Source organism: Dama dama, chromosome 3 (assembly GCF_033118175.1).
Source record: "Dama dama isolate Ldn47 chromosome 3, ASM3311817v1, whole genome shotgun sequence".
NCBI lineage: Eukaryota > Metazoa > Chordata > Mammalia > Artiodactyla > Cervidae > Dama > Dama dama.
The window spans coordinates 64,055,956-64,081,428 of NC_083683.1; the positions used below are offsets into that span (position 1 = coordinate 64,055,956).

The 25,473-nt window shown below is 42.0% G+C and overlaps 1 protein-coding gene across 1 annotated transcript in view; it reads right to left on the bottom strand.

Annotated features, from left to right (window-relative positions):
* Positions 1-14,860, bottom strand: part of RASSF3 (Ras association domain family member 3) — a 75,576-nt gene extending 60,716 nt beyond the window's left edge. The window contains exon 1 of the mRNA XM_061130813.1: positions 14,692-14,860. Within this exon, the coding sequence (XP_060986796.1) occupies positions 14,692-14,802 (111 nt within the window). The 5' untranslated portion in view covers positions 14,803-14,860. The remainder of the gene's footprint in view (positions 1-14,691) is intronic.
* Between the last annotated feature and the right edge of the window lie 10,613 nt (positions 14,861-25,473).

A 25,473-nucleotide genomic window follows, 5' to 3' on the forward strand; every position in this document is an offset into this window, starting at 1 on the left:
TGGCACTATATATGGATGAATTAAATACATCTCAAGAACTTCTCTGATTCTTTCCCAAGCTGTTCCCTCCTCAGAAAAAGAAATAATTCTACATATTCTAGTCATTTCTCAAAAAGCAATGACTGATCAATACACTTAAATTCAACCCCATCCAACCAGATAAGACTTCAGATAGCTGTTTCCAAACTAATTCATTTGGCATCTCAATACATTTCACAGAGTCCCTTTCAAGACTTATCTGTTACTTTCCCTCCAATATGGAATGCAGCTCTAGTATAAATTAACTATTTGTCCCAGAACTGGACAGGACCATTGAGGAACAAACTGAAGCCCAAAGTGGCTAAGTAATTCCCGAAGTTATCTTCGCTATTTAACAAAGAGCAAGGCTAGGAGGTCTCCATGGATCTCTTGCGGCTCAGTCAGTTAAGAGTCTGCCTGCAATGCAGGAGACCTGGGTTTGACCCCTGGGTCAGAAAAGATTCCCTGGAGGAGGAAATGGCAACCCACCAGTAGGAGATCCCATGGACAGGGAAGCATGGCAGGCTACGGTCCATGGGGTTGCAAGAGTCAGACATGACTTCGCAATTAAACCTACCTACCTAGGAGGTCTCTACCATCCCCAGTCCAAAATACTTTCCATTTCACCGAAAAGTCTCACTTTCACATGTACAGAATCTATTGTCATTGCTTACTATTACTATTCTTGAAACCAAAAAAATCTATTCCACTAGGTCACCCAACTTCTTTTTCTTGATCATAATTCTGATGTGAGTCTGATCAAACAACCACCAGATGGCCAATCAACAAAAATCAACGGCCCCGCTCTGTGCCCTGAGCCAAGCACCACATTAACAACAAAGATACAGTGGTGAACAGGACAGAAGTGGCTCACCCTTGTAAAACTTCTTTTTGTTCAGTCAGTCAGTCATGTCTGACTCTGCATCCCCATGGACCACAGCACACTAGGCTTCCCTGTCCTTCACCATCTCCTGGAGTTTGCTCAAACCCATGTCCATTGAGTCGGTGATGCCATCCAACCATCTCATCCTGTCGTCCCCTTCTCCTCCTGCCTTCAATCTTTTCCAGCATCAGAGTCATGAAGTTTATAGACAGGATAACCTGGAAGGCTTAAAACTAATGAAATTTACTTGGGTCCCTGACTCATCTGACAATGGACTAGAATGTTGTTTTTTCCCCAAAGTATCTGAGTGCTTCCTAAGTACCACAATCCATACATAAAGTAATTAAAACTTGCTTAGATGTAACTATTCAAACACAAATCACCACTTTGCAGATACAGACACACATGAATGAGACAGAGGAATAAATTCATTTTTCAACAACTATTTGTCAAGGGTCACCTCTAATACCATGATAAGCTGAGAATATGTAATCAATTTTAAGAGACAAGATATATATTAAAAATAAAAACTTTTATAGTTCTAAACACACCTGTGATGTTGCCATTCTTACAATTATGTTACAATCTATAATCTAGGAATTATAACACACATTTTCTCATTTAACCCCTCTATGATAATTTGTTGTAAAGATTACCAAAATGATACTCAAGGAAGTTAAGGAACCTGCTGCAGCTCTCAGAACTGACAGATGACAGATCCAAAAGCAGGAGCCTCCTAATTCCAGATTCCGAGACTTTTCTATTGAACCAAACTGTCTCAGTAAGAAGGTGTTAGTCACTCAATCATGTCCAACTCTTTCCAACTCCATGGACTGTAGCCTGCCAGGTTCTTCTGTCCCTCACATTCTCCAGGCAAGAATACTGGAGTGGGTAACCATTCCCTTCTCCAGGGGATCTTCCTGACCCAGGGACCGAACCCGGGTCTCTGGATTGCAGGCAGATTTTTTTACCATCTAAGCCACCAGTCTGAATAAAAGCTCCTACCAAACTCTTTTAAACTGATAATGCTAATACCAGTAGAAATAATACTAGTTAATATTAGTGTATTAAACATGCGCTCACATACCAGATACTGTTGGAGGTCTTTTACACAAATTGATGATATTATTTATAAGAGGACTTCAGTAGGGACTTTCCTGGTAGTCCAGTGGCTAAGATCCTGTGCTCCCAGTGCAGGGGGCCCAGGTTTGATCCTCAGTCAGGGAATGAGATTCCCACGTGCCACAACTAAGACCCAGTGCAGCCAAACAAATAATTTTCATTTGCTTAAAAAAGTGCTTCAGTAATACTACAGCTCAGTCGATTAGAAGTTTTTAAAGCGATTAAAATTCTTCACAATGGTATTCAGAATTAATACAAAGCCAGTTTCAGACAACCAACTAAATATAAAAAACATACAACCAAAGAGAGGGATGGTTGAGGGCAGAGACGGAATAGCAACAAACCCCAGGAGACTGATGTGAGCCAAAGGAAGAGGTTTCCCACCACCCTCTAAAACTCATGCCACTTTCACAGAGCATAAGTGACCTCTGAAGAGTTAGCCAAACGGATCACATGACTCATCGAGCTTCCTCCATGCCTACATTCAAATTCTGCAAAAGCAAGCTTGTTTGCAAGCTGCGGTTGTGTTCAGCAACACAGAAATGCCTTAGAGGGGAGATAGACACTCTGTGGCTGGGAGGCCAGCCACAGCCCATGGAACCAGGACTCTAATCTAACCACAGCGTCCCCCCTGCAGCGTGTTACAAAGTTCATGTGAATTACCTCATTCGGCCTGACCTTAGGAAAACCGGAAAGAAGGCAGTGACTAAGTCCCTAAACACGGAGCGCAAGGCGATTGAGACCTTCTGGGGGAAAACGGAAAGCCCTAGGAAGAAATGGAATTTGTCACCGGGTCAAGCCAGCAGCCTCCAGCAAAACTGCAACTAAAACCCTGCACTCTGAGGCAGATAAAATAGGGAGAACAGACGAGGATGAAAAGAAAAACGCTTTCATACTATGTGTTAACTTTTACATAAAGGCTTGGGCCAAAGAATCCCACTCTCATATGCCTGTTCTCTCTCTTTCCAATGGAATGGCTTGCTAAAGAAGAAAGAAGTGGGTGAAGACTTTGAAGGGTGGCCTCAGGCTTGGTCAGGAGGAATCAGCCCTTTTACCAAAAAACAAAGACACCACAGTGATACAGAAGGAGGAAAAAGAAGAAGAAAATTAAGCCTCTGGGAATGACTGAAGTGCCTTCCCGATCAATTACATTAAGAGTCCCAATTTACTTTGGTCCATAAAGCCAAAGAGAGACAACCTAATTTCCTGCTGTCTTTTATTCTCCAGCTAGATTATTAGGTTCAAATCTCTCAACCACCGTCAGTTTTCCATTCAACCTAGCACACTCAAAGTACATGATCACATACAAGAGAACCTTCCACAAATAGCAATGACTAATATTTGTTACTGCTTATTATATGCCAGGCATGCACGTAATACACAGATGAAGAAACTGAGGCTTAAAGAGGTGCAATGACTTGCCCACAACAACACTGATTTAACTCAGGCTGCCTCACACCACTGATTGCAGTTAGTCCAGAAGAACGCCATCCTTTTAGCCCGTAACAAAATCCAGTCCCTTTTTTTAAAAATAGTAATAGCTTCACCTGAAAAGATCAAGATCCATTTTTTCTTCTTAAAAATATTGATTTACTCTTTAATTGAAGTATAGTTGATGTACAATATTCTGTAAGTTACAGGTGTATAATACAGTGATTCAAAAATTTGAAAGGTTATACTTCATTTGTAGTTATTATAAAATAGAAGCTATATTCCCTATACTGTACAGTATATCCTTGTAACTTATTTGATACGTAATAGTTTGTACTTCTCAACCCCCGATCCTTAGCTTGCTTCTCCCTGCTAAGATCCATTGTAATTAAAACTGCACAGAACTACGTGCAGTGAGAATGACTTTCAAGTTGATTTGCTGATACTGGTGCTAGACTTGCCTTTTTAAAAAATATTCATTCTACACAACCTACCTCCAAACCCTCTCCACCAAATGTCAGGTACAAGTATGCTTTGGGTACAGTTCACAAAACAAATTCCCTCTAGCTGAGACCCACAGGACAGCGAGGATCCAACCCCACACCTTAGCAGGGCAGAGCCATCATCCTCACGCCAGCCGACTGGGCTGCGTGTCCCACACAGGTCATTAGGAAAAGCAAGGAAGGAATTCTTAAACTTCAGAAAGCTCTGAAAGGGCAGCACTTCCCCTCAAAGGAAAACTGGCAAGAAAAAGCAATCCACAAGCCCGTTTAAACAAACAGAAACAGGCTTAAACAGACAAAAGTAATATTATTGTTTCTTTAAGCCACCTACATAATATTTACATTTTCCCATAGCTGGGAAATCACTGGCTACAGTCGAGTAACCCCTGAATTCACCTCTGCCATGCCATTAAACCTGGATCTGCTTAAGGCCTAAACCAATAAAACTTCTGTTTAACTTATCATCTCAAAGCTCTGCTGAAATTAAAGCCCAAATAAACCAAATGAATCTTAATTCCCTTGGAAAGCTCCTTTAACTGTAAAACGTTATGAAATGTTAAACTTCATTTTAGGATTGCTATTTTTTTTTTTCTCCAACGCAGTGCACCTAGTTATGCTTTCTGTTTTCAAAAAAAAAAAAAAAAGTTTGGTTTTTGTTTGTTTTGCTATTGGAGAACTACATCAGACACACATAAATTTCTATGATCTGACTGGCAAAATATCAAAAAATATTCCTCGAAACAAGCATCTGTGGGAAGTTTTCAGGGTAAATTTGAATTGTCTAAGAATATGAGGATTGAGAAGGGTTCATCATCTATCTAAAGTCAGAAATAACTCTCCACAGCCTTTTAAAAGATTCACTTACTTAAAATATTCTGAAAGAAGGAAAAAATTAAATGAGAGCAAAACAATCAGATTATAAAACATTAAGCAACAATTTTGGACACAGGTGAACCTTAAAGTGGCCTATGGGGTCAGATTCTATCTAATTGCAATTTTTCAACCAAAGACAATACGTTTACTTATAAGTAAACGGTATAAAAATCCTCTTTCGTAGGTGGGGTTTTTACTAGTTTGTCCTAAACTGTTTTCAGTTCCCAGTACATTTATAAGATAACTTCAATTTCTCCAAATTCTACCATAGTGGTTGGAAAACTCAAGCTAAACTTACTGAAATTCAAAGACACCCCTAGTCACCCTTCTCACATGATTAGGAAAGGACACATCATCCAGCTCCCCGCCCTCTACATGCCGCAGTGTATCCACAGGACGCTGATGCTGTCTTAGCAATGCTCTTCCTGTGCCGTAATTATAGGAGTAAGAAGTATTTTGCTCTGAGTTTCAGTGAGGTCAGCCTGAAACACATTCTAATGTATTTCAAAAGGACAGAATATGCAACCACCCTTTGGTACAAAGTCAAAAATAACCTGAAGTTCAGCTGACCACAGAAAAGGGGAAGAAGCATTTACCCTGCTAAACAGACAGGAGACGCAAAGAGCAATGCTCTCCAGACTTCCACCTACCTAGTGGTCAAAGGCCGTGAACACTGCACACACCAAGAGGAAGATCCATGCAAAAGCACCACAAAATGCTAAATTCACTGGGTGTTCACTGCGGCACGCCGGCTTCTGCAGTTGTGGCACTCAGGCTGAGCTGCCCCATGGCACAGGGGGTCTTGGTCCCCCCACCAAGGATCCAACCTGTGCCCCCTGCAGGGCAAGCAGAGTCCTAACCACTGAGCGACCAGGGAAGTCCCTACACTCACCGTGAACCAAGGGAATGCAAATTAAATCACAATGAGGTGACTTTGCAACGTTTTTCCTCTCTCAGTGACTGCATCCAGTGCAGCTGAGGGTGCAATGAAACCAGGTTAAAAACAGTCTTAAACTGACAATAAATAACTACTCATAAAAATGGTTACACCCTCATGCTCAGTAAATTCTATTTTGTATATCTATCCTAAAAAACATCCATAAATGGTAAAGGTTTCTTGCTCTTGTTCACTACAGTGTTATGTATAGTAGCAAAAATTAGAGACATCCATGTTTGCCCTATTTTGGGAATGAGAGCCTATTCAATAAAATACAATACAGACATCAAAATGATAGCTGAAGTCACACAGCTATATCTCATAATTCTAAGTTTAAATAGCAGGAAATCTATCAGTACAATATTTCTCAACAAAGTACCAATAGAATTATATGATTCAGCAGTGTCACTTCTGGGTACATACCTGAAATAACAGCAAAGTTTCTAAGCAATAATAATAATAAAAGCAAGGTCTCTAAGAGATATCTGTACACTCCTGTTCACAACAACAATATCCACAAAAGCCAAAAGGTGGAAGCAGCCAAATGTCCACTGGCTGAGAAAATGGATAAACAAAATGAGGTATACATATACAATGGGATATTACTCAGACTTAAAGGAAGGAAATCTTGACACATGGATGAACCTTAAGGATATTATGCTAAGTGAAATAAGCCAGTCACAAAAAGACAAATATTGTATGATACCACTAAAGAGAGAGATCGAACAGCCAAAGAGAAACAAAAAGTAGGAGCTGGCCGGGAGGAGGAAAGGGGAACTGTACTGTAACTTAATGAGGACAGAGTTTCAGTTCCCAAGAAAAAGTTCTGGCAACTGAATACACAACAATGTAAATACACTTAACACTACTGAACACTGAAAAATGGCTTTGATGGCAAATGCTACCTGTATTAAACTAACAATTTATTTATGTTTTTTCTTGGTGGGGCCACACAGCTTGTGGGATCTTAGTTCCCTGACCAGGGATTGAACCTGGGCCCTCTGCAGTAAAAACCACAAAGTTCTAACCACTGGACTGCCAGGGAATTCCCAAATCACAATTTTTAAAAGTAACAGTATAGTAAGATTATATATGTGCAAAACAAAAAAGCCTAGAAAAATAATTCTGCAAAATACTTATGTGTTAATATCATCTGTGCTGTGATTTTTATATCACTATTTTAAAAAATTTAAAAATATTGCTCTAGCTAACCCACAAAATCTTAAAATCTTTCCAGTGCAAATGATATACATATGAGAAATTACTCATTTTTTCAGCATATATATAACAAACATGGAGCCAAAGTTTGAACTAAGATCTTGCTCTTTACCATGGATAAGAATTGATCTAACTAAACTCCATGAGAGCAGGTTTCAATCTGTTTTGTTCACTGAATCCTCAGCAGCAGTCGAGCCCATTGTGAATATTCATAAACACTTGGAAAATGAATTTAGAAAGCTCCTTTCACAATCCACACACACACTTTGGCCAACTGGCATGAATTTCTTGAAAACACTCTGCTGATTACATTCTAAATCTTTTAAATCCAAGATCTTCTAAATCTATTCTTCTGGCTTCCAATCTCCCACCTCACCCTTTTTCCTCCTCTAATTATCTCACTTTGTTTAGTATCTGGAAAAAGAACTGAGTGTTGCAATATATAATTAGTAAATTATCTTAGCTGATGGAATCATATGTAGCAGCAGTGGGCAATTACCGTCTATAAAATGCAGATTACTCTGGCTGTTTTAATACTCTATGAAAGATGAGCCCTTGCCTCTGTACACTGAAGGCAGATTTGCAGCTAGAAGGCCACTAGGATGGTTTTATCCTTTCAGTTCTTACAGTGAAAAAAAGGAAAGTCCCATATACACCAGGTTCACAACCTCAAAATGCTCATTTAGCTCATATGTGTGACCCGAGCTAAGCTGAGAAGAAACTATTCCAAACAGCAAAGGGCACGTTTCCCTTCACAAAGGAAAATCTTCCCAGTGGGCTTGGCTGGTACCCAGTCCGTCCACCTGCAGCCATCCAGAGGATAGAGATTCACGCCCTTGGCAAGAGTCCGCAGCTCTGCTTTTGCAAACAGCACTGTCCAACAAAGGTGTAACACAAGCCACTAACTCGATCATTTACTGGCTGTGATGGGTTTTCACCGCTGCACAGGGGCTTTCTGCAGTTGCTGGCACGGGCTTCTCACTGCAGTGGCTTCTCCTGCTCAGGGCACGGGCTCCCGGGCGCTCAGGCTTCACAGGTGTGTGCACGAGCTTAGCTGCTCCTCCACATGTGGAGTCTTCCCAGACCGGGGATCGAAACCGTGTCCCCGGCATTGGCAGGCGGACTCTTAACCACTGCATTTACCAGGGAAGTCAGTTATTTTAGGAAGCCATTAATTTAACATTTTCCAATAGTCATGTTAAAAAATAAACATATAAAAATTAATTTTATGGAACTCAATATACTCAGAGTATTATTTCAACACGTAAACCAATAATAACAAGTATTGTGATATATTTTCTCTTTCCTTTGTCTTGGAAATTCAGGACGTATTTCAGACTTGACAGCAGCTCTCAAATCAGGCTAGCCACATTTCAAGTATTCAACAGCCATACCTGACTAGTAACTACCCTACGCGGGCAGCACACTTTTAGAATGAAGGTCACTTCCATTTTGTGACATGTTTACATTCATTTCACATGCTAATTTTTTAATAGGCTCTGATAATCTCTCTCCTGGTGTGTAACTGGGCCCTCTCCATTAAAAATGTGTGTATATGTATGTGTGTGTATATACATACAAGTAAGCAAAAACCATTTCAACTAGCCACTGACAGCCAAGCCAACACTAACTATAGGATGATTATATATTACAGTCCTCTACAATTTTAGGACAGATGTCAACAGAGAAATGTGGCTTGTTTTACAGGGATACACATCTCAGCCAACATTTCTATCTAAATAGACATAATAGCCTTACCAGACTTTGCACAACAGGGGTATTCCTGAAAAAACTAAACAGTTTAAAGGTTTCCTTTTATCAAAGAAGTAAGCTCATTAAAGAAAAATGAGAGATGCTTTATATGTATTTGATAAGCTTTTTTAAAATTATTGCTAAATGAGGTTAGGGACATTGTTTTTTCATTGCTCTATTCCTAGAGCCAGTGGAGGTGGTCACATTTTTCTCCTTACAGAGAAGTCCTTCTGAATCACTGATCTGAAGCAGCCCTCTGCTCTTTCCCTTCAGAGCAAAAAGAAACTCAGTTGTTGCATAAATGAATGAATGATTGAAGCTTAAAATAAGGAAAAATAAAGTGAGCTAAACCAGCAGTAACGGTTACCACCAATATTACCCATTTTTAAATGACTACCCTCTATAAGATGCAGTGGAGGCTCATGGTCTAGTTGTGAGAAGGGAGGAAATTGTGTACTTGTGTTCAAAGGAAAACTCACAGTACCTAGTACTGGGACTTTCATTCAAAATGATGAGTAGGCTTTCACTTACTCAAGCACCTACCAAGTGCCAGGCATTTATTTCAGACCCTGGGTAAACATGTTCTAAACAAACTATAATAAGAATTTACAACTTTCGCTATGAAGGGAAAGAGCAGAGTACTTTAAGAGGGAAGGGTGTCTAGTTTGGATTGGTGGTTCAGGAAGACTTCTCTGAGAAGGTGGCATGTAAATTGACAAGTCAAGAACTAAGACAAAAGCAATTCCAGGCCCAGGTTCTGTGATGGGGACCAAATAGAATCCTGAAGGGAACTGAAGAAGCCTAATAAGACTAGACTGCTAGTTACAGACTCTTAATTAAAGTTGTTGCATCAGGGACTTTGCTGCTGGTCCAGTGGCTACGACTCTGCATTCCCAATGCAGGGAGTCTGGGTTCGATTCCTGGTGGAGGAACTAGATCCCATATGCCACAACTAAAGATCCCGTGTGCTGCAACTAAGATTGGGCACAGCCAAATAAGTAAATAAATAAAAATAAATATTTTTTTAAAAAGTTGTTGCATCAGAGAGCAAACAATGAGCTAGGCCTTCTCATATACAACATATATAATAACAGGCAATGCTTTGCGTGCTCATTCACTCAGCTGTGTCTGACTCTTTGCGACCCCACGGACTGTAGGACTACAGCCTGCCTGCTTAGCCAGAATAATAGCCTCCTACAAGGCAACACATATCAGCTCTTCAACGAGACAAGGACAAAAATGGGCCAAGTTAGTCAAGATGTATCTTTGCAAGCATTTACCTTATTATACCCTACACTGTCTCTCACCATCCATTCCAAGGAGGGGCCCGGCTGGCCAATGACCCTGGGACAAATCAGAAGCCAAAAGCAAGCCTCCAACTGGGGTCTTTATCAAAAGGCAGCAATTTATCTGGAAAGCTAACAGTAAACAAGAGTTGATGCTCTAGGCGAGGAGCTGGTACGCGAGAAAGCATTCGGCCAGTCTCACTTTTTTGTCCCAAAACGAATGTTTACTGACCGCCAAAGGAAATCTAAGAATAACCACATCATTGGATGCGTTTAGCTTTCCTTTTTGTAAATGTTTTGTGTCACTGCTTTCCAAATAATTCTAACTCTTGCACGTGAGCCAGAAAAAGAAATGGGGTAGAGTGTGTATTGTTCATGCTTGCTGGTATATGACTGGTGACTAATTTTCTTCTGAAATTCAGTTAAAGGAATGTGTTTCTGTGAGTCCTGCTCACACAAACACAAAATTCCATTGGATTAACACTGTGTAAGAACAGAATATATCAGACACGGCGATGAGATGTGCAAATAACCGTACACTGGGCAAAACAACTGCTGGGAATGTTTATATTCAGTAATACAGGGACTCTGTCAGTAGAGGAAGTTTAAGCAAAATACCTTTGATGCTGTAAATTAGCGCTCTATCACCAAAACTTCTAATGGAAACACTGAATAAAACAGTGCAACTCATTACTGTTGATTCTAGGTGTAAGATGCAGAGCCAGAGAACTACAAAATGTTTAAATTATAATAAGGAAAAAAACCTATGGGCAAACTTAAGATCTGTTACATGGAGTCTAACAGGCTTGCCTTATTAACCCATTCTTCAGCAGAACTTCTTAAAAAGTGTGGATGGTTCAGAAGACAATTTCAAGCTCCTAAATAAGACTTCTTTATCTTTTTAAAAATTTTTTATTAACTCCCTTTTATTATAATTATAATTGCTTCTTAATTATTCTACTTCTAAAGCAAACACAGTGTCATTTCTTATTCCTATTATGTAACCAAGGCTCAGGAAGAAAAGTGACCACCTTGGTTTAGAGAAGAAGCAGAATATGCTCTGATAGATTAATGATTTTAGTCCATTTCTACTCTTGGAAGCCTGAATATGTAGAAAAGGAAAATTATGAGTTAACACACTGTTAACATTCTTGCTTCTGCACAAAGCATAACAGTACATTCATAAGGATGACTTATGAACACTGTAATGAAGATATATGAAAGTTAGGGTGTCAAAATGTTAAGAAACTCCTAAATTATAGATATCCATTTTGCAAAAGTAAACTGGAATATTAAAATTATTTTTATAGCCAAGAAGCAGTGAAAAGTAGACAGGAATTTTGAGTCGGGAAAACTTTGAGTACTGCCTTTTCCCTACCTAAGTGTGGGTCTTTAGCAAAGCACTTAACGAGGCCAACCTTTCATTAGGTTAATGCCACAGAGGATTCTTGGGAGAATCATAAGACAGGGTACACTGAAAACCCATAAAGAGCCAACAATTATCAAACCAAGAAAACATTCATTCATTCAACTAATACTCACTGATGGAAGCCCTGGGGATACAGCAGTAAGCATGGCATTCAAACAAACTCCTAGAAAAAGGCCACAATTTCTTTCCTTTGTATCTTCCAGACAAGTTTTTAAGCCTTTTCCTTTTTTTTTTTTTTCTTAAAGAGGACACCAATATAAAATAAGAAAGAAAAAGTTGGGCCATGTTCCTTTGCCTGGCAAGAGAAGAAAGAAATTTCTCACCCTCTCTCCCCCTTTCTCACCATCCTGCATTTACCACAGACATCTTGTTTTCCCTGGATATTTTCAAGAGTTCTAGAAACCACGTTTTCCTGGCCTTTCCACCAGGTGGTATAGCACTTTTACAAAATCACTATTATCCATAATAGATTCTTCTGGCAACACTTCTCTTTCCACCTCTTTAGAGAAAACATAAATTTCACTGCTAAACTATATGTCAGAGGTGCCTACCTAATTCTTACAATCACTGGCATAAAGAAGGAAAAAAGATTTATCCAACCTTAGGTAAAAGACATGTTCTGTATTAATAGTGCCTTGTTTTAAATTTACGGTAAGTTTGACTTCCTTAACTCATAAATCTTATCAGGAATTTAACAGATTCACTCTTTAGATAAACCAAAATGCCCACAAATTTCAGCTGGAACACCTTCTCCAACTGGTAAATAAGTCCTCTAACTCAGCACCCAGTAAGTGTTATGTTAGAAGGGGAAATACACAGGCAATAAAGTTTCAGAATATACTTTGAAGCTCTTTAAGCAAAGATCTAAGACTTACTGTTCTAATTCTCACTCAGCACAATCTTCAAAATATATATTGATGGTAGGACAAGCCTAAACACTAAATAAGTATCATTAAATAAGTATGTTATATATACTAGATGAATATTATGTAAGTTAATGAGTATAACATAGACATCGTTAAGTGTATAAACCCAGAAAAAAAATTCTTACTTTTTAAAGCACTAAAACTTTTTCATACAAGCTCAACCTGGATACCTTGGCCCTCATAAAGGAGCATCTCAGGCCTGGAGAATTCAATACCAACTAGTTTTCTGCAGCTACTAGTAGCCTCTGGGATAGACTTCAAATGAGCACAACCATCTCTGACAATCTCTACTCGAAAGTGTCAAATGATGACAGTGACATAAATGGGAAAAAAACAAAAACACACAAAGTAGAGAAGAGAACGGAAGTAGAACCCAAGAAAGAGAAAAGCAAAGTGAAAAAAAAAAAAAAAGCACAGGGAAATGCAATTCTTCAATGCACTGACTGGAGAGGCAGGCATTCCTGACTTCCAAACCTTACAGCAAACTCATGGCATCAGAACACACTTCACTAAAAGTAAGATTTCACTTACTATGAACTGTTTGCCTCTGCCCCCCCCACCCCTCAATTCATATGATGAAACTCTAAAGTGATAAGATTTGGAGGCAGGGCCTTTGGGAGGTAATCAGGTCTTCAGAGTGGCCGACAGGATGGGATGAGTGGCCTTATAAGAAGGTGAGAGGTAGCCCTTTCCCTGGAGTGAGGGTACTGCGGATAGCTCTCAGCCATCTAGAGCCCGGAAGGGGCCCTCATCAGAACACAACCTGCTGGGACTTCCCTGGTGGTCTAATGGTCAAGACTCCTGGCTCCCACTCCCTGGGGGCAAGTGTTTGATCCCTGATTGGGGGGATCCCTTACATGCCCCTAAGGGCCAAAAAAAAAAAAACCCCAACATGCTGGCACCCACACCTCGGACATCTAGCCTCTAGAACTTTCAGAAATACATACTTTGTTGTTGAAGTCACCTAGCATATGTTACAGCAGCCTCAGGTTAAAGTGACTAAGCCTTAGAAACAATCAAAAGCCGAGGACTATTGACTCGGAACTTCACTTGGGATCATCAGCTACTGAGTAAGGGTACCTGACTCTTGCCCTTCCCTACCCTTCGCCCCTTCTTCAGGTTTGGGAAGTTAAGAGGTTCAGAAGACTAAAACTTCCGAATCTTAAAAAGAAATTTGACCTCCTAAAGTGGTTAAGTAAACTTAAAAGGTCTGGCAAGGAAATCCTGACACATTACTCCGTCCTCGAATAAGTGATCATCCTGTCCTGATTTTCCTTGCCTCTAGTCTCCAGAAAGAAGTCTGATGGCAATGTTGGGCGCGCGCCTGCTGTTTTTTAAGAAGCAATCAATTTGTTCCATTCCAGCCTTCTCTAATCGGATACCAGCACGTCTGCGTTGGCAGGACTTCCCTGCTGAGGCTCCCAGGGCCAGGAGGCCGCGGGGTTCAAGCACCGGACTCAGACATCAGCCCAAGCGTCCCGTTCCGGGGGAGCCTCCCTGAAACACACAATCATGGTCGGCGAAACCAACCCAAGTTCCCTTCCAATCTTTTCCCAAGTCATGCTTTCCACTGCACGCTTCCTCCAAAAAAGGAAGAAACCGACCGAAGGCTCAGCTCTCGCCGGCTGCGCCTACCTAGTACCGGAACTTGTTTGCAAAACATTAGAGGCACCTATAAACTTGACTTTACTGGAAACGCACCACCGTGACTCCTGCCACCCAGATTTAATGAGCGCCTGCTCTGGCGAGGCCCCGTGTTTCCCTCAGCGCCCCCCACCCCGCCACGAGAGGCGCACTGACCGAGAAGGTAGGGGAGGCTGGGTCCCCACGTCCACCCCTGGCCGTTACACGGCCCCCAAAACACTCCGGGGGCCACAGGCCAATGAACGGACTAATAGAGGGGGCCGCCATGAGGACCGCGAGGGGGCGAAGGGCGTCCCCGGGCACAGGGGGAACGTGGGGAGTGGCCCGGGGACGACTCCTGGCTCTCTGAACAGCTCCCCAGCCGCCGGCCGCCCGAGGCGGAGTCACAGAGGCCATCTGGCGCGGCAGGCGCGAGCGGGCCCTCCGCCTCCCCGCCCTTCCTCCGGCTTCCCTCCCCGGTGCGCCCAGCGCAAGCCCGCAAGCACAAGCTCGAGGCACTACTCCGAGATCCGAAAAGACAGAAGCCCCTTCTCGATGGCCTCCTCCTCCTTCCTCGCGAGCATCCCTCGTGCACCCCGCGGAAACACGTGGAGTTGGGGTCCTGCCGCCCCGGGATTCCCCGGGAGCGACTGGGCGCCGGCTACTGCGCCCACCGGGCACACCACTCACTTGCTGGCCGGTGCGGAGCTTGCCCTGGGGCGCTCTCCTGAAGAAGGAGGTCCTGGCGGTGAAGAAGAAGTCCTCGGAGTCCTCCTCCAGGCTGCTGTAGCCGCTGCTCATGCTGCTGGTCCCGTCGCGCGCGGGCCGCCTCCCGGGGGCGCTGGCGGCCAGGCAGGGGGTGCCGCGCCCGCCCGCCCCGCGAGGTTCCCGGCGCGCGGCCCCAAGCCGCCGGCGGGCCGTCCTGCTGCAGCTGCGGCCGCCGTTCAACCCGGCCGTCCCGGCCCCTCCCGCCGCCTCCCGGCTTCCCGGCCCGGCTCCTGGCGCGGCTGGGGCCCCAGAAGCGCCCGGCGACCCCGCCCCCTGGGCCGCGGCCCCGCCCCGGCCCCGCCCCGCGCTCCGCGGGCCCCGCCCCGAGAGGCCTGGGACGCGCCCCAGGCGGTCTGGGCACTCCCGGCGCAGGTGGGAGTGGGGGCGATGTAGCTGGGCTGTTCTACCAGCGCTGCTCTTCCCGAGCAGTATTTGGGGAACCCCCCGGAACCCTGCTTAGATGGCTGCGTCTGTGCTCCGGGTCGCTACCCCAGCCTCCCGGAAACTGCCAATTCCTCGGAGATCAGTCCCCCCGCCCGGCTAGCTCGGGTTTGGGGGAGGGCCCAAGCAGAGCCGGAAACTTTGTCCGCCGTCTCCGCACTGCTCGCCTCCTCCCGGGGGTCCAGCGGGCGAAGACTGCAGGGCGCAGGGACCCCCCCCCACCCCACCCCACCCCACCCCCGAGACCCTCAGGAGTTCTGCAGTCTTTTCGCCCCGAAGAGAGCTCTGGCAACCCGGCCCTCCAAGGAGGGTTAAAAGTTAGCTGAGAGGCGTGGGGAAGTAACGACTGGGTAGTTTATTCAAATAAAAACATCCTTTCCGGAAATTCAGTTGAGCTTCGGTCTCTCTCTCTTGCCCTTCTTTCTAGTGAGGATTCATTCCGAAATAAGGACGGCCAAGGTCGTTATGATCTTTGAGGCCACTTGGTGCGAAGCAGGGTGAACGAGTTCTGCAATTCGAGTGCTTATTAATTAAACGTGCTTTTAAAATCTTCCCTTCCAAAATCCGCTTTACCTACAAGGCACGGTTTCAGTCTTGGGGTGAAGGGTTCAGGGAACTCTATTCACCCTCCTCAAAAAACAAACAAGTTCCGTATTTTCTGAATCCTTCCAGTCAGCTAATCCTCTTTTAAAATGCAAAATTTTTCTCCAGGTCACCTGTGGGTGATAGTCATTTACATCTTGGTGTTATTAAATTGATTTAAATGATACTAATTCCCTTGCTGAGATCCTGACTGAAAGGTGGTTTTTAAGTTTCAGCTCTGCTGTGGTAAGCCGGCTTTAGGAGAGGTTATATTAGGAGGGGAAGAGAGGGTTAGAAAACAAAATTTTCAGCCATTATAGCTAAACTTCCTTGCATTACCTCCTCTAGTCCTGAAAACAACTGCATAAGGTAGTTAGCAGGCTTCTCTGGTGACCCTACAGTAAACAATCTGCCTGCAATGCAGGAGACCCGGGGTTCGATCCCTAGGTGGGAGAGAACCCTTGGAGAAGAGAATGGCACCCACTCCAGTATTCTTGCCTGGAGCCTTCCACGGACAGAGGAGGCTGGGGGGCTACAACCCGAGGCGGGAGGGGGGGGGGTGTCACAAAGAATCGGACAGGACTGAGCAACTGCAGGGTAGTTAGTACTATTTTATGCTCATTTTAGGTGAAAATTTAAAGGAACAAGGGCTATTAATTCCCTGTAACAGTCCATGCAATACTCCTATTTTGGGTGTAAAAAAGTCAAATGATAATTGGAGACTTGTTTTAAGATATACACCTAATCCTTATACTTTATTGTCTGAAATTCCTGAAGAGGCCAATTATTTTTCAGTCATGGATTTGAAGGATGCTTTCTAGAGATAGCTTCCCTTGTGGCTTAGCGGGTAAATCTGCCTGCAGTGTGGGAGACCTGGGTTCCATCCCTGGGTTGGGAAGATCCCCTGAAGAAGGAAAAAGCTAGGCACTTCAGTATTCTGGCCTGAAGAAATCCATGGAGTGTACAGTCCATGGGGTAGCAAAGAGTTGGACATGCCTGAGTGACTTTCACTTCACTATGTCTAGAGCAACTGAGGCTTAAAGAGAGGAGGGGAGCTGTAAGGACTGGGACCGTTGTGATCTGAAGAGCTTCAGATGCCCTTCTAGGTTCTCTCCTTGGTCGGTGGTCAGCCATGTGGAATAGTTGGGAGGGAGAACTGGCCCAGAGATGACAAGAAGGATAGAACTGGCTCGAGTCATTCTCTCCTCAGACAGAAAGAAGGCTTGCACGCCTTCAGGCTTACTCACATCCAGTTTGCAAAGTTGTCTATTAACTCAAGGGAGTCTCAGTCACCCTAGGCAGCAGGCCTTGGAGTTACAGCCAGTCCACTTTAAAGATCTTGCAACACTGAAGCCTTTCCAGCCTCACAACCACTGAATAATTAAAAACCAGATATTCTATGTTGTTTTACCCAATCTAAGCTGATGCCTGTGTGAAAATGTTAGTCACCAGGTCATGTTCCACTCTTTTGTGACCCCATGGACTGTCGTCCACCAGGCTTCTCTGTCTATGGAATTCTCCAGGCCAGAATACTGGAGTGGGTAGCCTTTCCCTTCTCCAGGGTATCTTCCCAACCCAGGGATCAAACCCAGGTCTCCTGCACTGCAGGCAGATTTTTCACCGTCTGAGCCACAGGGAAGCCCAACCTCTGTGTGTGCCGTGCACATAAACTGATGTAAGGAAATCAGATGATCTACTTACTTTATGATAGACTTTTGTCATTTGCTTTCCATTATTTCATAAACACAATCCTTACTAATTGTGCTTCCCTGGTGGGATACTCCAATTTAAATACTTAAGTACTCCAATTTAAGGGTCATGTGTACCTTAAAGAATTTATATAACTTGTTTGATTGTAAATGGAAAGAAGGAAATAACCCCATCCAGAAGAAATTGTTTTGCACAATTCCTGAATACTCTGAAGAAAGATATTAAAAGAAAAAATACATTAAAGTGCTTTGTGAACCACCATACCATAAATAGGATATTTTCCTGGTATTGTTTTTAAGTTCCAAAGGACAGAATTAATTTTTATATTTGTCAGCGCATCACCAGAATTGGGTGTAACAAAAACACATAATTGAATAATGAAGTAGAAGCACTGCTTTAAACAACAAAAAGCAATAAGTAAATAAAGGAAAGAAAAATTGGTATTCTGTTTCCTAAATCAGCATAGTAGTCATATATCCATATTTTTCTGATAGTATTTTTTTAAAAGACTTGGGCAAACTTTAGTACCCTTTTTTTTTTGGCCATGCCATGTGGCTTGTGGGATCTTAGTTCCTGACCAAGAATTGAACCTCTGCAATGAGAGTGCAGAGCCCTAACCACTGGACTGCCAGGGAATTCTTGACAGTATTCCTGATTAAAAAAAAAAATCACAGATTTAAAATTTGGTTCATAAAATTGGTGTGTGCTTGATCACTTAGTCAGGTCTGACTCTTTTTGACCCCATGGACTGTAGCCTGCCAGGCTCCCCTGTACATGAAATTTTTTTTTTTTAGACTTTTTAACATTTAAAATTCAAGGAAGGGGAGTAAATAAAATGTATGGAACCAAGTTCAATTTTGAATGGACTTACCATCAAATACAGAGTAGAATTTGTTAATTGGACTCTGTTATCATAAATGTCCCACTGACACAAGATCCTAATGATTGAAATTTATAGCCTAGTGACTTTTTATCTCTATGCTAAATAAGGAATATACTGAAAACAATAAATATATGTAAATATTATAAACACACACAAGTATTTCATAATTTTAATCATCCTGTACCATAAACCATTTTCCTTGAATTAATGCAGAAGAGGAGGCTCTTGGAACAGTTTTAACCCTTCTTGCTCACCAAATAAACCACCCAGGAGAAAAATAAATGTGATTACAAATCACAGTGTTTAAATCAGATTCTTTAAGTAGTATATATCCACAAATAGTAGAAACTCAAATATAATAAATGAAGAAAAAATTTAGATCACTCACGCTTTGACTAAGTAGGCATGCGTGTGCACTAAGTCCTTTAGTTCTGCCCAACTCTTTGTGAGCCTATGGACTGAGCAATTATGGGAATTTGATTTTGCTTTTCACTCCGAGTTGAGAAACCCCTAGAGGTTTGAGACAGAGAAATGACATGATTTGACTTAACCTTATTTATTTATTTTTTATTTTTATTATTTTTTTTTTTTGACTTAACCTTTTTAAAGGAATCCTTTGGTTGCTGGGCATAAACAAACCGCTAAGGCTTCTGAAAACTCCAGCAAATGAAAACAACAAGGTACATTTTTCACTCACGAGATTAGCAAGTATTTTCTAAAGCAGGTCATGAAACAGCATGTATGCCGTGATTATATTTGTGTAATCATAATTGTGGGTAGTATTCTTAGGATATGCTAAAGACTGAGATAATTTATCGAGGAGATTTATAATAAAGGTCACACTGAAAAACAACGGCTTTTTGGATACCTTTGTCATATGGAAGGAGCATGACCAGGGAGGTTAGCCTGACAGGAATTTGAATAACACTGTCACTTACTCTTGTGTGATCTTTAATAATTTAATTAGCCTCTCTGCCTCAGGTTCATCATGAGTAAAATGGAAATCTTTAACCATGTCCCTGTTTAGCTCCTTTAGTTTACTTTAAGGATGAAACAAGAGAATCCATGTAAAGCCCTTGGCATAAAACAAGGCCAAGCAAATATTAGCCTTTCTTGCCCTAAACATTAGACTTTGTTACATACCCAACATCCATGACTCACTTCGTTGTTAACCAAACGAGGACTTTAATTCAGGAATCCTCCCCTCCCAGGGAAGGTGGTCCAATCCCAGCTCAGAAGGAAGGCCTGATTTTCAGTCAGGTGTGGTTCCCCATGAGGCTTCCCAGGTGGCGCAGCAGTAAAGAATTCGCCTGCCAATGCATGAGCCACAGGAGACGTGGGTTCATTCCCTGGGTGGGGAAGATTCCCTGGAGGAGGAAATGGCAACCCACTCCAGTGTTTTTGCCTGGACAATCCCATGGACAGAGAGCCTGGTGGGCTACAGTCCACGGGGTCACAAAGCGTCAGACACGACAGAGCAACTGAACAAGCATGCACGTGGTGTCCCGTGGCTCAAATCTACTCCTTTAGGTGTGAGCAGGTCCCCTACAGACCTGGTCGTTGAGACTTTGAGACCTGAGGGAATGTTTGCTGGTGGCTTTGGGGGAAAGTTTCCTCACCTTGAAACGAGACTCACCAAAAGAAGACTCTTCTTCCCCTGGGTCTTGTCATGCCTGAATGTGCTACCTGGGAATTCTGTAGCCATTTTGGGGACAAAAATTAAAGACTAAAGATGGCGAAGCAGAATGATGCAAAGAACTGGCATGGGTCCTTGAATTAACCAACTTTGAAGCTGCCCTAATTAGGACTCCTTGTTATGTGAGATAATGTTTTTTACTTTGTTTAAGCCAGTTAAGTCAGCCATATTATCATGAGATAGTCCCATCATATCTTTTTTTTTTTCCTTGCCAGAAAAGTCCCTCTCATCATGTTTCTGCCAAGTTCTGTTCTCTGTTGATGCTGGGTAGAATCAATAGAGACACAGAATCAGAAATAAGACTTTCAAAATGATGACTTGTTCCCCTGAAAATAATTTAGAAAAGTCATTCTCTCACATTGAAACAGAACGCTTCCTAAAGGACTGGTCTTTAAAATGGCTTTAAGGTATTTCCCAGTGGTTGAGACTCTGTGCTCCAAATGCAAGGGGTACAGATTCGACCCCTGGTTGGGGAACAAAGATCCCACATGCTGCACAGCGTGGCCTAAAATAATAGTAATAATACTTTTAAAAAAATAAAATGTCTTTTAAAAAGGAAAAGAGATATGCTAAAATTTGTCTCAAAAATTCTATGACACTCAGATTCAAAGGTGATGGCAGTTGGTTACCTCAGGGCTGATATCTAGAGGATATGCACTGGGGTAGCTACACTGGTACAATCAGTATCTCTTCTGTTTCAACACCAACAGGGCCTGTGGTATCAACGATCACTCTTGGTACTCCAGTTTTTTTCATGACAACAGAAATAAAAATATAATCACTAGAAGGCTGTGTGTTTAGTAGTTAAGTATGTGGGCTTGGAAATCAGACTGCCTGGGTTGAAATGTAGCCTGAGATCACATAACCAGCAGCACATTGTCTAACCTGGTTAAGCTTTGGTTCCATCTTTGGAAAATGGGGGACAGTAGTACTTATCTTGACGAGTTCTTACAGGGAACAGATAAAGTGAGTGTTGTAATACACTGTGCCTGGCACATAATAACAACTCAGTTAGTGTTAGCTAATATGATTATAGGTAAGTATAGTATTTCCATGTTTGGGCCTATCTCCAGTACCCAAGAAAACAATACACTCACTACCTATTATCATGAAGGTTACCTAGGTGTATGGGACATGTTGGAGGAAAAGACAAATGGTCCTTCCCATCCCTAGATTTGCCAATCCAAGTAGGACCTACTAGAACAAGCCAAAATATTTCATGCGAAGGACACTACGCGGCATGAATGTTCCAGAGTTAACCCCACGGTTTGCTTTCTATATCCAAGTAGACTTCATCTTGCTGTGTTGTACTTAGTCGAATCTGACTCTCTGCAACCCAATGGACTGTAGCCCGCCAGGCTCCTCTGTCCATGGGGAATCTCCAGACAAGAATACTAGAGTGGATTGCCATGCCCCCCTCCAGGGGATCTTCCTAATCCAGGGATTGAACCCAGGTCTCCCACACTGCAGGTGGATTCTTTACTGTGTGAACCAGCAGGGAAGCCCAAGAATACTGGAGTGGGTAGCCTATCGCTTCTCCAGGGGATCTTCCTGGCCCAGGAATCAAACCCAGGTCTCCTGCATTGCAGGCAGGTTCTTTACAAGTTTAGCTCCCTGAACTACCAGGGAAGCCCAGATTTCATCTTAGGTTTTTGCATTTCCTCATTATTTGGATAAGAACAGGCCAAGGGAAAGCACATATCTGATGAAAAAGCCCTTCATCATTATGATACTTAATCATGTTATCTTCTTTCTTCGGACTCTCAAAGCCATAGACATTAACAGGAACTCTTAAGTGATAATTACTTGTCTCCATTAAAAGACAGACAAAAGAGAGATGAGAAGGTTATGCCCCAAATACGAGAGAATGAAGGGAAGAAGAATGGGGAGCAATCTCTATCTGTAGCTGTGGCATTTATTTCTTAGAGACAAAAGACTAAAACAAATATGTTAAAATATTAATAAATAGTTTATTAATATCTAGATATTGAATAGAGTTTTTATGGTATTGTCTGTATTTTTTGTATGCCTGGAACATTCCTTAGCTTTATAAAATCAAAATGAAACTAAAAAATAATAGCTGCAACATTTTAAACAATTGAGTTTCAACGCTACAAGGAACTTCTTCCACAGATTATGGAATGGAAGAAGGGGGCCTCAGTCCTAAAACCTCTGAAAAGTTAAGTCACAATAGTAAAACAGACTCTCAATAATAACTCTGTGAAAAATATTTCATTTTAAAAAGGCAATAACTACAAGTATAGTTTCAGTAAGCCTGAAAAACGTTGAAAGTGTTAGTTGCTCAGTCTTGTCCAACTCTGTGACCCCATGTACTGTAGTGCACCAGGCCCCTCTGTCCTTGGGATTTCCCAGGCAAGAGTACTGGGGTGAGTAGCCATTCCCTTCTCCAGGGGATCCTCCCAACCCAGGGATCGAATGCCCTCAGGCATTGCAGGCAGATTCTTCACCATCTGAGCCCCAGGGAAGCCCCTGATGATGCTGCTAAGTCGCCTCAGTTATGTCCAACTCTGTGCAACACCGCCCCCCACCCCCTGATCCCACGGATGGCAGCCCACTGGGCTCCTCCGTCCCTCGGATTCTCCAGGCAAGAACATTGCCATGGGTTGTCATTTTCCCTCTCCAAGGGAAGCCTCTAGATAGATAAAAATCTAATATGATCTTGGTTTAGACACTCTGGGGGTTTGCGAGGGTGGTAAGAGAAGATTATGAAGACTCGAAGAAAAACATTTAGCACTTCTACACCTAAACATTTCTTTTCTCATGCAAATCTCAAAAGAAAACAAGCAAAAGTAGTCCAGGGTAAAAAGTAGTTTAAGATTGAAAAATCAGATATACTTAACAATTTAACAAATAAAACAATAAACTTTTGTTTGTTATAGCTTCATAAATTGTAAAAACCCAAAACCACACCAAACCACCGTGGGAGTCTGAGATGTTCATTGGCATTTTCCACATAACATTAATGACATATGAATCAGTTGAAATTTTTTATAAGTCAAGCTAAAAAGATAGATGTATACATATTGAATGAAAATTTTAGAATGAAAACTCTAGTTGCCCTCAAAGAAGCAAAACAAAAAACAAAACATTAAAAACATAGTTGAATCATTTTGGCAAAGACACAGGACTTCCAAAGGACATCTGAAGCTAAAACTTAATTAGGTGGATTGTTCCTCAAATAGTTAGGAGTTTTACTGAATAAACATACTTGTTTGCCTTCATTAAAGTACTAGTTATCATGGCTGATTCATGTCAATGTATGACAAAAACCACTACAATATTGTAATTAGCCTCCAACTAATAAAAATAAATGGAAAATAAATAAATAAATAAAGTACTAGTTAAGTCACATTCAATGAAAGAAATCCTATAGAAAAAAATCATGATACAATTGGTATCTCATTTTTAACTTCCAAGATATTATTATCATAGAGAATCCCTCAGACAAGGCAAAAAATAAATATAAACAAGGACCAACTGTATAGCACAGGGAACTACATTCCATATCTTATAATAATTCATAATGGAAAAGAATCTAAAAAAAAAACCACCAAAAACACACTAAGCTACACTTGTCAATATGTTGTCAATAAAAATCCAAAGAAGACCAAAAAGAAAAGCAAATAAAGCCCAAACATTTATAATGGAAAAGAATCTGGAAAAAAAAATACACAGACACACACATGAATCACTTTGTTGTGTACTGGAAACAACATTGTAAAGCAACTATCCTTCAATTAAAGATAAATAAAATTCATTGGACATTTATTGATCTTTCACTATGTGCCAGGCAGTATTCTGAATGCTTGGTTTGTATTAGCTCATTTAATCCCCAGAAGCCCCATCATTGTCCCCTGATAAAAAAGAAACATGGGGTAACTATAACCGCTGCTCTGGGTGAAGCAGTAGTAACTCCTATATTCACCTTCTTTACCACTGTATAGCCTTTGAGACTTAACCAGAAATGATTTGCAGTGAATTGATTTGAAATGCGTTATAACAGAGTGCATTTCTGTAAAAAAAAAAAAATTGCTATTTGGAGTTTTTAAATGAGAGAAATGATTATTCTTATTCAATTGACTGGGACTGTGAACTTTCCAATATTTATTTTCACCAGTCCTTCCAAGTAACTTAAGTCTCCACCCTATTCCCACGCTTCTGCCAAGGGCTTTTTAGCTCTGAGTCCTTTATTTTGAACACAGGTAGAGAGAACCTGCACTCATTTACCACGGAATAGTCATCCTTATTATGGCCTGTTTACACTGGCATCAGAGTAGGAAATGTCAACCCACTCCTGGCAGGCTACAGTCCATGGGGTCACAAAGAGTCAGACAGAACTGAGCATACACACACACTGGCATTGTCTCTTGCAGTGGTCTCTGAAAGCAGAGCTGTGACTGGGAGATTAAAAGAAAGGAATAAAAAAAAATTAATTAAAAAAAAATAAAAGAAAGGAATCAAGGACTTCCCTGGTGGTCCACTGGCCAAGACTTCATGCACCCAATGCAGGGGGGCCTGGGTTCCATCCCTGGTCAGGGAATTAGATCCCACATGCTACAATTAAGATCAAAGATTCTGTGTGCCATGACTAAGACCTGGAGCAGCCAAATAGATAAATAAATAAAAAGAAAGGAGTCAATCAAGTAGGCCACTGCTGGGCCTACTTGTCAAGTGATGTACTCTCTGCAGACATACTCATTTTATAACCTATGAAGAATAAAAAGACATTTTCTGCCATTTTTGCTTGAGATTTAATTAATCTCAAGGGGCTGGGAGCTGGAGGGAGGAATGGAGACTTGGGACAGTTCTGTGGTGAAGGGGTTCAAGGCAAGCCTCCCCAAAATGTGCCACTTTGGCATGTGGCTTATTTTGAGCTAAAGGCAATCAGGACTCTGTGAGCTAGAGAGAAATTTCTGCCTCTGCCTTAACTAGCAAAAAGAATTTAAATTGAGTGCCTTTCCCAAAATGAGAATGATTACCAGAGATAAATTTATCTAAGTGACTTCATATGCACAGCAAACGTCTCCCAAATGTCTGCTCTCCTTCTGATTGTCCTGTGACTTGTCTTCCTCCATGTGAAGACTCAGGCTCCTTTCCCATTCCTTAGCTCAGGGTGGCATATATACCTCATTTTACCCTTCTGTCTTCCAACTGCTTCCAACTGTCTGTGTGGTTCTCATACGTATGGAATTCAATTTGCTTTATGGGACTTTCTTGCTGGTCCGTTGGCTAAGATTCCTTACTCCCAATGCCCGGGGGCCTGGATTCGATCCCTGGTCAGGGAACTAGGTCCCACAGGCCGCAACTAAGATTGAGGATTCTGTGTGCTGCAGCTAAGAACCCGGTGCAGCCAAATAAATAAGTAAATTTT